Source organism: Camelina sativa, chromosome 8 (assembly GCF_000633955.1).
Source record: "Camelina sativa cultivar DH55 chromosome 8, Cs, whole genome shotgun sequence".
Taxonomy (NCBI): Eukaryota; Viridiplantae; Streptophyta; class Magnoliopsida; order Brassicales; family Brassicaceae; genus Camelina; species Camelina sativa.
In genome coordinates this window covers 4,447,661-4,461,966 of record NC_025692.1, presented here as the reverse complement: position 1 = coordinate 4,461,966, position 14,306 = coordinate 4,447,661, and the positions used below count along the sequence as shown (strand labels likewise).

The window sequence follows — 14,306 nt, the reverse complement described above, 5'->3', positions numbered from 1 at the left end:
CGTATATATTATGATTGTTCCAACATATGATCCACATCGGGCGCCGCACTGGTAGCCTCGTGGAACTTGCTCGTGACATCCTTCATCTGGCTTTTGAGCTTGGCTATTTCGCCATCCTGACCCTTTTCTGCGTCATTGTTAGTTTCCGGTTTTCTTGACATTTTTCGTTTTCCAAAGCACTCGTTCCTTTGCCGACCGACCCGTTTGGCATTGCCGGGGCCCTGATCGTCGGCATTTGTGAGGGCTCCACTTGGACCAGCTGAACACGATCTGGTGTATCTGCTACGCAACCGTCACTTCCTGTGATTTCTCCTTCAAGCATCTTTCGATATTGGACTTCTTTTAAAAGCTATCTTTGTCTCTGCTCCACGGTGGACGCCAATTGTATACATTTCTCTTATTTTCTTGATTATTTTTAATGTCTTTGTTAAGAGTCTCTTTATGAGAAATTTACTAATAAACATGCTTTATATATTTTTAGTTTAACGGCATGAAAGTACCTTGATTGAGTATGTATTAATTTGAAGAATGCGATAAACAAGACATAATAAACAGGATATGGTAATTAAAAATAAAATGAATAAGAAATTTTTTTATAGAAAACAAATATATAACATGAGCATTTAGATGGTTTTTTTTTGTCAAGTCATAAAGACGTTTAAGGCCATATAGTAAATCATAACTATTTTAAGTAAAATGATGTAAAACTACGTTAGAAAAAATATATTTTATCGCATGTGTCGAGTCGAACTAATTTCGAGTCGTTTACTCTCTGGGACGGGGAAGGTGTGAAGCTTGCTGATACTGTCAATCTTGGTCGTCTTGTCTCGGGTTTAAAACATGTTGTGAGTGGAACGGGTTTTGCTGTAGGTGCTTCTACGATTAGGCCAGTGGTTGCTAATACGCACCATACAAGGATTAGTCAATCTACCGTTAGTGAGCTTAAGCGTTTAAATGTTGATCTGGAAGAGGTTTTTCCTTGGATCTTCCATGTGAAATCTCCTTTATTCAAATATCTTATCTGTCAGCGTAAGTCAGTTTCTCAAATTTATAAATGTAGTTTTCATATGTAAGTTCATCTAAATTCCATGATATTGCATCATTTGAACAAAATTTGCATTGTCATAAGAAATAGTTATATATTGTCTTTTACAGAAAAATACATGTCTACTCATAAAGATGAACAAATCATTTTTAAAATTATTATAGAATTAATATTATAACAAAATAATATAGTAATATAATACCGGTCATTATTATCTTCTGCTGCTAATTCCGATAATTATTATCTTTTGATTTTTCTTTTGTTGATTATGATGGTTCTAACACTGCTGATTATGGTGGTTCGGTTACTTTCGATGCTGGTTGGTTGTTTCACTCTGCTCTTCAGGAATTTTTGATGATAGAGGGAATTTGGCTTACCCAGACTTTTCTAAATAATTTGATCGAAGACTAATCAAAGAGATATAGAATAATTTGAGTATGACGACATGTATTAACCAAAACCTTTTTGTCAAGTTTGGATTCATATTAAGAAAAGAAAAAAAAAATTAAGAAGTGTGCATGTACCTAAGATTATGCAACTTCGGTTTAACAAAACCGAAAAATAAAACGAGTTATGACTTGTGAGTTGTGACCATATGAGTATCAGAGTATGGGCTTGTTTATCGGATCAGTGAAATTTAGTCATTAGCAGGCACGTGGAGAGTGTCGCTTTTGGGATTTTGACCTCAAAAACGACGTCGTTTCGCGTGCCAATCCCTTAGACTCCAAGCAATACACCTTGCGCGTTACGCTGAAAAATTAAAATAACACTTCTCTCAAAAGAAAAAATATATACATTATTAGATTAAGGAACCTCATATCATATGACCTCCACAGATCCACCATTTATTACAATCATTATTCTATACTCTTATTGATCTTCGTCAAAAACAGAGTAAACCCAAAATGAGTAACCGACGGAAACAGAGAACCACCGCCATCATCTTCCTCTACATCACCATCTCCACCGTATATTTAAACTCCCGCGACGTATCCGCCTTGGGAGTAAACTGGGGTACGATGGCAACTCACCAGCTCCCTCCAAAGACGGTAGTACAGATGTTGAAAGACAACAACGTTAAAAAAGTGAAGCTTTTCGATGCCGACACAAACACCATGGTAGCTCTTGCTGGCTCCGGCATCGAAGTTATGGTTGCAATCCCTAATGATCAGCTCAAAGCCATGGGAAGCTATAACAGAGCTAAAGATTGGGTTCGAAGAAACATCACTCGTTTCAACGACGACGTTAAAATCAAGTAAACAACTTTGATTTTTTTTTTTCACCTCAAATCTAAAGATTCATCAGTTTTTGGATACTAAAAACTTAGTTTCTTTGCAGATACGTCGCCGTTGGGAATGAGCCCTTTTTAACAGCTTACAATGGATCGTTCATAAACCTAACGTATCCAGCACTCTTCCATATCCAAAAAGCATTAAACGAAGCCGGAGTTGGAGATTTCATCAAAGCCACCGTACCTTTAAACGCGGACGTCTACAACTCTCCACCGGAGAATCCAGTTCCTTCCGCAGGAACTTTCCGTCAAGACATCTTTGAAGAGATGAAACTCATAGTCAACTTTTTAGCTCATAACAAAGCTCCCTTCACTGTCAACATTTACCCTTTCCTAAGTCTTTCCCTCAGCAGCGACTTCCCTTTCGACTACGCCTTCTTCAACGGCCAGAACACCGTTAGTGATAATGGCGTTATCTACACAAACGTCTTTGATGCTAATTTCGATACCCTCTTGGCTTCGCTTAGAGCATTAGGTCATGGAGACATGACGGTTATAGTCGGAGAAGTTGGTTGGCCAACGGATGGTGACAAAAACGCTAATATCCCAAATGCAGAACGGTTCTACTCAGGTCTGCTTCCAAAGCTAGCAGGAAACAAAGGAACCCCTATGCGTCCCGGTTACATCGAAGTTTATCTTTTCGGGTTCATCGATGAAGATGCAAAGAGTATAGCTCCTGGTAACTTTGAACGTCACTGGGGGATATTCAAATACGATGGCCAACCGAAGTTTCCGGCGGATTTGCCAGGGGAAGGTCAAAAGAAGGTGTTGACTGGAGCTCAAAGTGTTCAGTATTTGCAAAACCAGTGGTGTATGTTAAACCCTAATGCCCACACTTTTAGTAACAATACTAACCAGCTCGGGGATAATGTAAACTACGCGTGTACTTTCTCTGACTGCACAGCTTTGGGGTATGGTACATCTTGTGGTAATCTTGATGAGGTCGGGAACGCTTCCTATGCGTTCAACATGTATTTTCAGGTACATGATCAGAAGGCAGAGGCGTGTGACTTTGAGGGACTTGCCATAATCACTACCCATAATATTTCTCGAGAACAATGTAATTTCCCGATTCAAATCGGAGATCCAACATCAGGACATAGTGATCATAATAACCATAGGTTTGGTTCGATTATTGGGGTCTGTCTGGTGAGTACGTTGGTGCTCGTTATGGCACTATGAGCTTTCCGGTTTTGCTTCTTGATTAGTTTTGGCATTGTTTATACATTTTTGTATATTGCTGATTCTTGAGTCACCATCAAATAAAGAATAGATTGAATTCGATCACTAGCAACTGAAGAAACAGAACACAGTTTCAATACTTTTAGTTTCAGAATTATCTAACATTGTTTCATTTGAGGAATGCACCATTAGCAACAATAACTTGCCCATTGATCCATTCACCACCATCACTAGCTAAGAAACCAACAACAGAAGCAATGTCTTTAGTCTCACCAAGCCTACCAAAAGGACTATTATCAATGATGTACTTAACCGTCTCATCGCTCTTCCCATCAAAGAACATCTCAGTCGCAACAGGCCCTGGAGAAACACAGTTTGCAGTGATTCCTGAACCTTTAAGTTCCTTAGCAAGAATCTTCACCAATGCTTCAACAGCTGCTTTTGATGCTGTGTAAGCTCCTTGCCCTGGGATCAGCGCCTCGGTTAGTGAAGACGTTACCAGTATAATCCTCCCACCACCTCCACGTTTTAGCTGTTTTGCAGCTTCTTTACAGCACAAGAATGATCCTCTTGTGTTCACCCAGAACAAACACAAAACAGTTTCAAGAATCACAAACTTGATTCTTACGCAAGATCATTGATATTTGTAATAGAGTTTCTTGATTACTTGAAGATGCGATCGAAAGCTTCAACTGGGGTGTTGGCGATGGTAGGGTAATTAGGATCGAGGATTCCAGCTGAGTTAACCGGGATGTGAACCGGCGAGTTAAAGGCTTTCTCCGCCGCGTGGAAGAGAGACTCGACCTGGCTCGGCTCTGATATATCGGCGCGGAATACGACGGCTATAGGCTCCGAACCGGCGCCGGCGGATGAGTTGATTTCGGCGGCGACTTGATCGGCCTCAGTGGATCTGGTGGTGTAGTTGATGACTATCTTGGCGCCGAGGTCGGCGAGGTGTATGGCTACGGCTCGGCCAATACCACGAGATGAACCGGTGACTATTGCGACTCGGTCAGCGAGAGAGGGAACTGACGAAGCTGCAGCCATGTTGAGGAACCAAATTGGTCAAACAAAATTTGACTCAGCTCTTTCGTTGACTGTGTGTGAGTGTACTCTTTTTTGACTGAGAAACAGAACACGGTGTCGTTTCTATATATATCTTTTTTTCTAAAACCCAACTTTAAAACTTGTCACCACAACTTTTCAATTTCAGTTTTTATATTGCAAGGAAGTAGGAACCACTCCACAGGCAAGTAGTAGGGTGTGTTTATTTTCTACCAAATTTTTCTAAGAAAGATTAAGAAAATAAAAGTTGCGGAAGAAGAGAGTGAGTTTGGCTAAGAGGTGTTTGTTATAACTTTTAAGAGCCTAGTCTTCGTCCACCAGCTGGTATGGCCATTATAATCTGCCATTTACAAACATTACAGTTAGTCACATATTGTATACATTCAACAATGTAAGCATCGGGTTTGTCTTTCTCTCTCTCTCTTGTTGAGACCAATCAAATGGTAAAGAAGATTAAAGCCAACGACAACACAGACTTGGCTTCTTAATCAAAGGAAATTTAGTACAACAGAGAGATTTGATTGCAGAGTGACAAAAATAGAACTTACTTGGTGGAATAAAGATCCCATACTTTTGTATCTGAGACGTCTTTACAAACACCTTCCTCTAAATCGACGCCGAATTTTGGGTTTCCGGATCCATGTCCAGTGTACAGAGAAGCTGTGATCTCCATTGCATTGAGGCCGGCATTATCTGCGCGTGTTTTAGGCACATATTCAAAGCTCTCTGTAAATGAGGAGATGGCATATTTGTCCAGCCTGACAATCAAATGACAAATTTGTAGAGAAAAAAACAAACAGTAAAGTAAAACCCAAATTTAGCCAAACCATAAGGCATCATAAGCAGTATAAGAAGCAGACCCTTAATAGATTCTTTACTTAGGAGTTAAAAATACTGAAATTACCTTTCAAAAAGAGAATCAAAGGAACTTCTTATTGCAATGATATGAACTAGAAGTAAAGAAGAACACAACATGGGTATAGAATATTCTTCTACAACAGAACTACATAAATTGTCTACATCAGTGTTATTTGAATCAAACTGAAACATCTCCCTCTTCAATAGAAGAAACAAAAACGATGAATTGAAGACCTTCACATCGTGCAAATAACTCCACAATCAGATATCAAACCGGGGTTCAAGTAAGGGTTACTTCCCGCAAAACCTTTGCTACATCCTCCGGGAAAACTGGATTTATGTAACACCCTGTGCCAATCTCAAACCCACCAACCCCAGAAAGCTGAGGTACAATCTGTAAGAACCAGTGTGTATAACGTAACTGTGATTCTGTGACCTTGATGGGGGAAGTGTGGATCATATAATTATACGGCGGATCGTTTAGCTGCTTAGCTATCTTCTGAAGCATGAGTTTCAGAAGTCCTCCAAGGTCAACAGCCTGCAAATCATTAAACCTAAATAAGTAAGGTAATGATGATCTAGGAACTAAGTAGAACTTAGCAGAGGAGTAAAAAAAGGTAACCTTAACGTCATCGAGATAATGGAAGTGGGAAAAATGATCCTTGGGAACAATCCAAACCTCAAAAGGATACGTAGCAGCGAAAGGAGCAACGGAAACAAAATGAGAAGACTCATCAATCACAAAGTGTCTTGCTTTAGCTTCACATAGACAACATTTCCCAGTCTCGTTGAAATATTCCTTAGTACCATCAAGGCGTGAAGAAACTGTTGGAGGAACAACTGGTAGAGCCATGATCTGACTGTGGGAGTGACTCATTGATGCTCCAGCTGACGCACCATGGTTCTTGAATACCTTTTTTACAAACAAATGTAATCGACCCAAAAGATTCACACTTAGCACAAAAGCATTGATGATTTAACAATACATAATACATTGAGGAATCTTTAAGTATAGAGTTACAATTTGAGGATCGATCTATGGAAACTAGTTTACCTGAATGTAATTGATGGAATCGTGTTGCGTGATCTGTTGGATCCTCTTCTTATACGAGATCAAGACCTCGCCGATACAAACCGGATCTAAATCGGAGAGCTCAATCGAGTGAACAGGAGATTCGATCACCACGTCGTGGAACCCGAATCCGGGTATAGTCCGAACCGTAGCCGTCCTCGTCGTCTCGTTTTGCGTCGATTGGGTCTCGAGATTCCTGCTTAAAGCCGGGTATAGATTCTCGATGACCCGGAGTTTCCAATTCGGGTCATGATCCGGCACTCGAAATATCTCCGGCGCACACTCTTGCTCACGGCCGATGCAAAAGGGGCACGAGGAAGGTTTGGGGTTAGGGTTGTTTGGAGATTTCGATTTGAAATCAGTCGGTCTCTTGGCTCTGGCGGGAGAGAATATGACCCAGCGGTTAGTCACCGGATCTTTCCTGAGCTCAGGGGACTGAGTCTCGACCGATTCGCCGCCGCGATTTGGGGTGTGACTCGGTGACGTCATCTTTCTCTTTCTGTTGTGTGATCCTGTAGCTTCGACACTTGTGCGATTTCGTTACCGTTGGCGTTGGACGGAAATTTAGGAATGGGTAATTCCGGTTTATTTAAACCGGAACTTATGGTTCTAAGGACGAATTCAATCTAATTGGTTTCGAAGAATGCTACTAAATCGGATTTATCGGTGCAATCCAAAGCGAACCGAACTCGTGTATTCCCGATGAATTTGGGAGTGTTTGGCAGAAGAAATTTACATATAGCATTTTCATATTCAAATGATTTCTCTTCTAAAACTATAAGATTTTTTTAATTACTATACCACAAAACAAAAGATCTTATTGCATAACATAATGGCGAAAACAATCAATTTTTTTTTTATTACAATCGCATAAGTCGTAAACAAAAAAAAAACTTAATCAGTAATACTAAACGGTCAAAACAAAAAATCTAATCAATAATGCAAAAGGAAAAATGTTTAGCAGCTACTTGGAGTAAGCTCTAACACATGCTCACACATACAGAGAATTTAAATGTCCGTTTAACTATTTGAACTATCAGTATTACATAACAACATAGGTAAATTTATAGACATTATGTGTAGAGCACCATAACCAAGCTTCCGATATCGTTCCGGTATACGGTGCGGTGGAATCCGGTACTGGCGATTTGGTCTGTTATGACTTAATTACATTTTCTGACCCGATTTGTTTTTATTAAATTGGACCAATTAATTAAGACCGAACTGATCCAATTAAAAAGAAAATCTCAGTGTAAAAATGTTAAACACCCAAACCCGATATCATAATTTCCATTTACGATTTCACCTAAAAAAAAAAATCACTCTTTACCTAGGGTTCTTCGGAGTAGAAGAAGGAAACACTCGAATTGGTTGTGAATCAAACTCGAATCTCGTTACAATGAGGTATGATATCTGGATTTCGACTTTAATCTGGTGTCTGATCCGAAATCGCGAGATTAGGGTTTCGAATCTAAAATCGCAAGATGAGGGTTTCCGCAGTTTGGTACTTATTTGGGGATTTTTTCTGGGTTTTTCTTCGGGATTTATTATGGGTTTTTGTTGGGGATATATAGTGTGAACAATTGACATATGCTTTTCACACAAGAAAAATCGTGGTTTTGTCAAGTAGTGATAGATTATCGGTTACTGTTTTTTCTCTCTTGGTAACTGTTGTTTTTTCGAGTTGTTAAAGATTAATGTTTTCCTTTGTAACAAGTTATGGGGTCGATTTCAAGGTGTTTAGATAGAAAACAAAGATGACTTTGCCCTTGTCGGGTTCATGTAGAATATTGTAGTCGGTTATTTGTATTTTGATAGTATTTTTATTTTATTATTTGTAGCCATTGTTAATATAAGTTGTTGAACTGATAAATGTTATTTTATGTGTTTTGCAGTAATGAGGAACTTGTGAAAGTGAATTGCCATCATTCTGGGCAATTCAAAGAAGCAAATGGTGTGTCTGATTACTTTGATGGAGTGCTTGACGTGTTTGAAATGCATCCTGATGATATCTTCAAAACTGTGATAGCCTTGAAGTTGCTTGAAAAAAATATCGAGCTTGGGAGAATGTGGTACAAGCTACCATTTGAAGATTTAGCAGATAAGCATTCTCTTTGGGAAGATGTTGAAGTGAATAGTAAGAAGATGCAATCAGCAGGGCGTTTGATGAGAGAGCTGGACGTGTATGTTGAGCAACCAGTTCGTTATTCGCTAATAGGGAATGGCGAAGAAATTCCTGATGAGAATCTGAGTGATGGAGAAGGCGATCCAGAGTACGAACCTGAAGGTGAGACAGACAATGAGGCTATTGATGACGAAGATGGTTTGTCTGAAAATCCAGAATCTGATGAAGAAGATGAGGTTGGTGAAGCGGATATAGAAGTCTTTGACCATGACAGTTACAAAGAACAAATTCCAGATGAAGATGAAGTCTACCCTGCAACTGATGACTCTTCTGGTGATGAAGAAGAACAAGCAGAGAGGTTGGTAAAAAGAAATTTACCTGATGGTGTGTTCAGCTTGAGGCAAGTTTTTGCTAGTGGTCAGGACTTTAAGGACAATGTGATCCGCTATGTACTAAAGACAAGGCGCAATGTAATGTTTGATAGATGGGAGAAAATTGCACTTGGTGCAAGGTGTAAGGGAAAAGGCTGCGGATGGCAAATATATTGCTCAATAGAGAACCCGATACAGAAATGGATGGTTAAAACGTTCTATGATGAGCATCAATGTCATCCTGTTGGGCGATGTGAGATAATAAGGAGTCATGTGGTTTCTGACTTGTTTCTTGAAGACAAAAGAAGAGATCCTGAGATGAGTGCTCCTGAAATCAAAGATGAGATGAAAAGGAGGTACAACATCATCATCACACCTCCACAGTCACAATCCGCAAGAAGGAGGGCATTTAGCAAGCTGCAAGATGAATGCAATGCCCAATTTTCAAGACTTCGAGACTATCAGTACCAACTCACCAAGTAAGTAAATACTTTGTGAAATTTAAATAGAAGGTTTAGATAAATGGTTATTAACGATTGCCTTTTACGTCCAGGACAATGCCTGGTTCAACAGTGGAGATCAATACAAGAACTAGAGATGATGGTTTAGATGAATTTTATCAGATTTACATATGTTTCGAGCCGCTGAGGACGTCATGGAAGAAGAACTGTAGACCAATTATTGGGTTGGATGGGACATTCTTGAAGCACAACATCCAGGGAACATTGCTTCCCACTGTTGGAAGGGATCCTAACAATCAGATCTATCCTATAGCTTGGGCGGTAGTATTAGGGGAGAACCATGACAACTAGGAGTGGTTCATTCACAAGCTTAAGGTGGGCTTGGATTTGGGAAATGGTGAAAACATTACCATGATTTCTGACATGCCTTACAAGCGTCCTCCAGGAAGACCTAAGGGAAAAGCAAGGATCAAAAGTTTGCATGAATCACCAACTAAAAATAAGAATAAGTTTAAAGTTGGTAGAAAAGGAAGAATAGCTCATTGTGGTTTATGTGGTGGGGCTGGACATAATTCAAGAAAATGTCCTAAAGAGGTATTTCCAATCAGTCCAGTCTTTACATGATTAACATATATGTTTCATTTAGGTTTTAACTCTATTTATGACTTCCTTGGTAGTCTGACGAGAGCCGGGCAAAGAGAAGGAAGCTTAATGAAGATGCTCGAAATGCAGCTCAACTTCAAGCTCAAGATGAAGCAGAAATGGAACTTGCAATGATCGCTCAAGAGGAAGCTGGAACATCGGTTCAAGTGGAAGCAGAAGTTCAAGATGTGTCTTCGACTGCACCATAAGGATCTCAACTCCATTGATGTATTTTGCTGATGAAAACAATGCGATTAAAACTCTATTCTGTGTCACTTGTTGTTTTGTCCCTTTTTGAAGGATTTGTGACAAAGGATATAGTTTTCGGTTATGTATTATGGTCGATGCTTTTGTGAAAAAACAAATTCGATTACGCTATATATTTTGTATTTGGTCCATGTTTCCGTGACAGAGAATTGGGATTCGACTTTTTAATGTATTTGAATGATGTTTTTTTTAGGCTATGTCTTTTGGTTGAAGCAGGAATGACTAAGAAAAACTTTGATTCCACATCGAAGTTGGAACCATACCAACAAGGTCTTACAATCTTACAAACCTTACAAACATAGACATAGCCAATATACCCAAATACTGACAATTACTCTAATCAAACACACATGCTCATTTCACATCAGCCAAATATAATGGCTCCAATGGCACATACAAGCAATCCAGTTAACGATGTGATGATCAAAAGCACATACAAGCAATCCAGTTAACGATGTGATGATCAAACGTTGCCTATAGAGGACCTTTCCCGAATCTTCTAAATGCTTCTCCAGATCACTACGAAGTTCCACAATTGTTATCTTGAGTTGATCTATCACTATTTCCTTTTCACGATTTTCAGCTACAGCTTGAATTAAAGCGTTTCGCGGCCACCCTTTCACCTCTTCTTGATCAAACCTCTTAAAGTATTTGCAGTGCTCAGTTCCACCATCCTACAGAGATTACAAAACACTATAAACTTGCCAATTTTCAATCAATCGCCCTAAAAACACACATACCTTGTACAATTGACATCCGAAAAACCTTCTGCTAAGATTTTTTTCAGTCTTTGATGTGAAAATCTTTGCTGGCAATCCACAATCACACTTCTTCAGAATTCCAGAAGATCTACTCATACTAGATGAACCCGTGCTTAAATCCATCTCTATCCTCAAATCGACCTAGATGAATTTTGTCTACTCCGAAGAACCCTAGGTAAAGAGTAAAGTTTTTTTTTAAGGTTAAATCGTGAAATGATATCCGGTTTGGGTGTTTAACATTTTTAACACTGAGATTTTTTTTTTTAATTGAATCAGTTCGGTCTTAATTAATTGGGTCCGGTTTAATAAAAACAAACCGGGTCAGAAAATGTAATTGGGTCATAACGGACCAAATCGTCGGTACCGGATTTTGTCGCACCGTATACCAGAACGGTATCGGAAGCTATGGTTATGGTGCTCTAAACATAACCTCTATAAATTTACCTATGTTGTTATGTAATATTGATAATTCAAGTAGTTAAACAGACATTTAAATGATCTTTATGTGTGAGCATGTGTTGGAGCTGTACACCAAGCAGCAATATTAAGACCATCATTACCATTCGACAACCACGAGAACTGTACACAAAAAGCTTTTTTTTTTTTTTTTGTATTATTCAAATTATTCAAAAACTTTAAAAATCAAACTGATAATAAAAATTAAAAATCTTTACCAAATATTTGCCAGAATTTTTCATTTTTTTCTTTCTTTCTAAAGTTGATCAATCCATCCAAGAAAACTAAAAAAAAATTGGACCCAAAAAAAAAATTCTTCCCCAAATCTGCAACCTCCTCTCTTCTTCTTCTTCTTCTTCTTCTTCCATTGTCTCTTCATCTCCAACTTTTTTCCAATCTTCATTATTTTTTTATTATAAAAGCCTAAAACAAAACCTGAAGCTTTTCTCTCTCACCATCCATCTCTAAGGTGTGCTTCTTCCACAGCTACAAAAAGTTCTCACATTTAAAAATCGCCCTAGTTTTGTAGAAAGCCGTCGGTTTTCTCGTTCTGTGAAATTTCCGAAAAGGAGATCTGAAAGTTTCAATTTTTTTTTTTTTTTTTGGATCGGTTTTCTCGTCTTCCATAGTCCGATCGTTCTTCCTTTTGAAGGGTTAATCCTAAATCCTTCATCGGGTATGATGCTTTTTATTTTTGATTTGTTGGTGGGTTGTTGTGTGTGTTTTGATGTTTTGTCTGGAAAGATCTTATTTTTCTTTAGGATGATGATCGAGTGCATTCAAAGCTGTCGCTTGGTTTACACTGATTCTTTTGAATCTATGTTACTTATAATTGTGTTTTGTATGTTTCTTTGAAGATGAGAATCATCACCTGCTGTTTTTGTCTTTGATTTATTCGCCATCCTGTAAACAGTATTGATGATTTTGATACTCTTGAGCCAAAGTTGATGACTTTATTGTGCTTGTGATTTTGATTGTTTTTCTCTGTTTGATTGGAAACTGCTTCTGTGTAAGGATGGCAATTAAGTGATTTGTTTGATGGGAAGACAATGCTCCGAGTTGCAAAGCCACTGTTTCTTTTATTCTATTTAGATTTGTGTCCTCTCATTTTTGATCAATTAAATACTTACATTCTCTGCTACGGCTGTTTATGTTGCAGGTTAGCTAAAGAAGGTATACCGAAAGAACAATCTTTTCTTACTCTTTGTATGGAGTAAGAATGCCAGAGTTAAGAAGTGGAGCACGTAGATTGAGACAACCTAGCCCTCAGGTGATTGATCAGGCCGAAAACATTGAACTCCCTCCTCAGCCTGTAACAAGGAGAAGAGGTGGTGGTAGAGGAAGGGGAAACGCTGCAGCAAAAGCCCCTGCACCTCCTAGACCAACTGGTGCTGCCGGTAGGGGTAGAGGCATCAGGTTAATAGATTTAGAGGCTGAACCTATTGAGGTTCGTCCAGCAGTAGGTGAACCTGTTTTTAATCAAGTTGAAGGGGTAGCTGATAAAGATATCGCTATGGAAGGTGGTAGCGCAGAGAAGGTAGTTGGTGTGGAAGAAGATTCCAGCACGGCTCCAGTCCCTGAAAGGGTAAAATTTATGCTGATCTTATGACATTCAAGTACTAGGCTTTCTGTTTGAGAGGGTATTGATTTTGATTTCATATGTTTGTGTAGGTACAAGTTGGAAATTCTCCTGTTTATAAGACTGAGAGGAAACTCGGTAAAGGAGGCTTTGGGCAAGTATTTGTTGGTAGAAGGGTGAGTGGTGGAAGTGATAGGATTGGGGCAGATGCAATTGAGGTATGTTGTAAAGAAGCTTACTGAAGTGAAGATTCATGATAAGACAAAGGAAGTCAAATCGTAAAAGAAAAATTCTTGTGTTTTTCTTTTTCAGGTGGCTTTAAAATTTGAGCACCGCAATAGCAAAGGCTGCAACTTTGGCCCACCTTACGAGTGGCAAGTGTACAAGTAAGACTTGCAACATGCATTTTATCTGAATTTTCCTGCCAAGTTTCTTTGATCAAATTATTTGTCATCTCATCTGTTTCTTTTTTTCCTCTTGTTGTATAGTACGCTTAATGGTTGCTATGGAGTTCCTGCGGTACATCATAAGGGTCGTCAAGGAGATTTTTACATTCTTGTATGTAATATAGTATGAGCTTTATTAAATTTACTTTGAGATTGATTGAGTTATTATGTATTGAGTAACGTTTTAATAAATATTTCAGGTCATGGACATGCTTGGTCCGAGTCTCTGGGATGTTTGGAATTCTTCGGGGCAATCGTAAGCACTCTTCTTTTTCCACCACACTTTAATCTGTTTGCAAGAATTTTCATATGAATCATGTTCATAACATGTTGCAGGATGTCTCCAAACATGGTAGCCTGCATTGCTGTTGAATCCATATCTATTCTTGAGAAACTTCATATGAAAGGGTAAGTTAAAATATCTTTTTTGGTAACTTCTCGACATATAGTTTCATTCATTTCGTGGGGGTAATTACAATTTATTGTCACAATTTGCTTTCATTGACCTGATTGTCATGCTATGTTCAATCCCCCTGTCAAACTAGGTTTGTCCACGGAGATGTGAAGCCCGAAAACTTTTTACTCGGTCAACCGGGAACAGCAGACGAGAAAAAGCTCTACCTTATTGATCTTGGTCTTGGTGAGTTTGTTATTATATTTGTATGAACAAACTTTAAACGTTAGT

The 14,306-nt window shown here is 38.8% G+C and overlaps 5 protein-coding genes across 6 annotated transcripts in view; 2 read left to right on the top strand and 3 right to left on the bottom strand.

Annotated features, from left to right (window-relative positions):
- Positions 1,925-3,519, top strand: LOC104706128 (glucan endo-1,3-beta-glucosidase 8-like). The gene is made up of 2 exons (XM_010422264.2): positions 1,925-2,300; positions 2,384-3,519. Exons 1-2 carry the CDS (start codon positions 1,951-1,953, stop codon positions 3,516-3,518), a joined length of 1,485 nt encoding a protein of 494 aa, XP_010420566.1. The 5' UTR covers positions 1,925-1,950; the 3' UTR covers position 3,519.
- Positions 3,600-5,391, bottom strand: LOC104706127 (short-chain type dehydrogenase/reductase-like). 2 transcript variants are annotated; one of them, XM_010422263.2, is made up of 3 exons: positions 5,132-5,391; positions 4,186-4,923; positions 3,600-4,087 (listed from the first exon to the last, which is right to left on the bottom strand). In XM_010422263.2, the coding sequence occupies exons 2-3, from the start codon at positions 4,563-4,565 to the stop codon at positions 3,688-3,690; spliced, it is 780 nt and encodes a 259-aa protein (XP_010420565.1). In that variant the 5' UTR covers positions 4,566-4,923; positions 5,132-5,391; the 3' UTR covers positions 3,600-3,687. The 2 variants fall into 2 exon arrangements, with proteins under 2 accessions (XP_010420565.1, XP_010420564.1); XM_010422262.2 differs by having other exon boundaries at positions 3,600-4,099; positions 5,132-5,387.
- On the bottom strand, positions 5,496-7,157 carry LOC104706126 (ADP-glucose phosphorylase-like). The gene is made up of 3 exons (XM_010422261.2): positions 6,496-7,157; positions 6,064-6,354; positions 5,496-5,979 (listed from the first exon to the last, which is right to left on the bottom strand). The coding sequence occupies exons 1-3, from the start codon at positions 7,000-7,002 to the stop codon at positions 5,722-5,724; spliced, it is 1,056 nt and encodes a 351-aa protein (XP_010420563.1). The 5' UTR covers positions 7,003-7,157; the 3' UTR covers positions 5,496-5,721.
- Positions 10,739-11,263, bottom strand: LOC104709209. Its single transcript, XM_010425859.1, has 2 exons — positions 11,120-11,263; positions 10,739-11,053 (listed from the first exon to the last, which is right to left on the bottom strand). The coding sequence occupies exons 1-2, from the start codon at positions 11,261-11,263 to the stop codon at positions 10,739-10,741; spliced, it is 459 nt and encodes a 152-aa protein (XP_010424161.1).
- Positions 11,933-14,306, top strand: part of LOC104709208 (casein kinase 1-like protein HD16) — a 5,654-nt gene continuing 3,280 nt past the window's right edge. The window contains exons 1-8 of the mRNA XM_010425858.2: positions 11,933-12,272; positions 12,756-13,181; positions 13,268-13,393; positions 13,488-13,561; positions 13,664-13,733; positions 13,822-13,877; positions 13,958-14,029; positions 14,167-14,261. Coding sequence (XP_010424160.1) covers positions 12,816-13,181; positions 13,268-13,393; positions 13,488-13,561; positions 13,664-13,733; positions 13,822-13,877; positions 13,958-14,029; positions 14,167-14,261 — 859 coding nt within the window. The 5' untranslated portion in view covers positions 11,933-12,272; positions 12,756-12,815. The remainder of the gene's footprint in view (positions 12,273-12,755; positions 13,182-13,267; positions 13,394-13,487; positions 13,562-13,663; positions 13,734-13,821; positions 13,878-13,957; positions 14,030-14,166; positions 14,262-14,306) is intronic.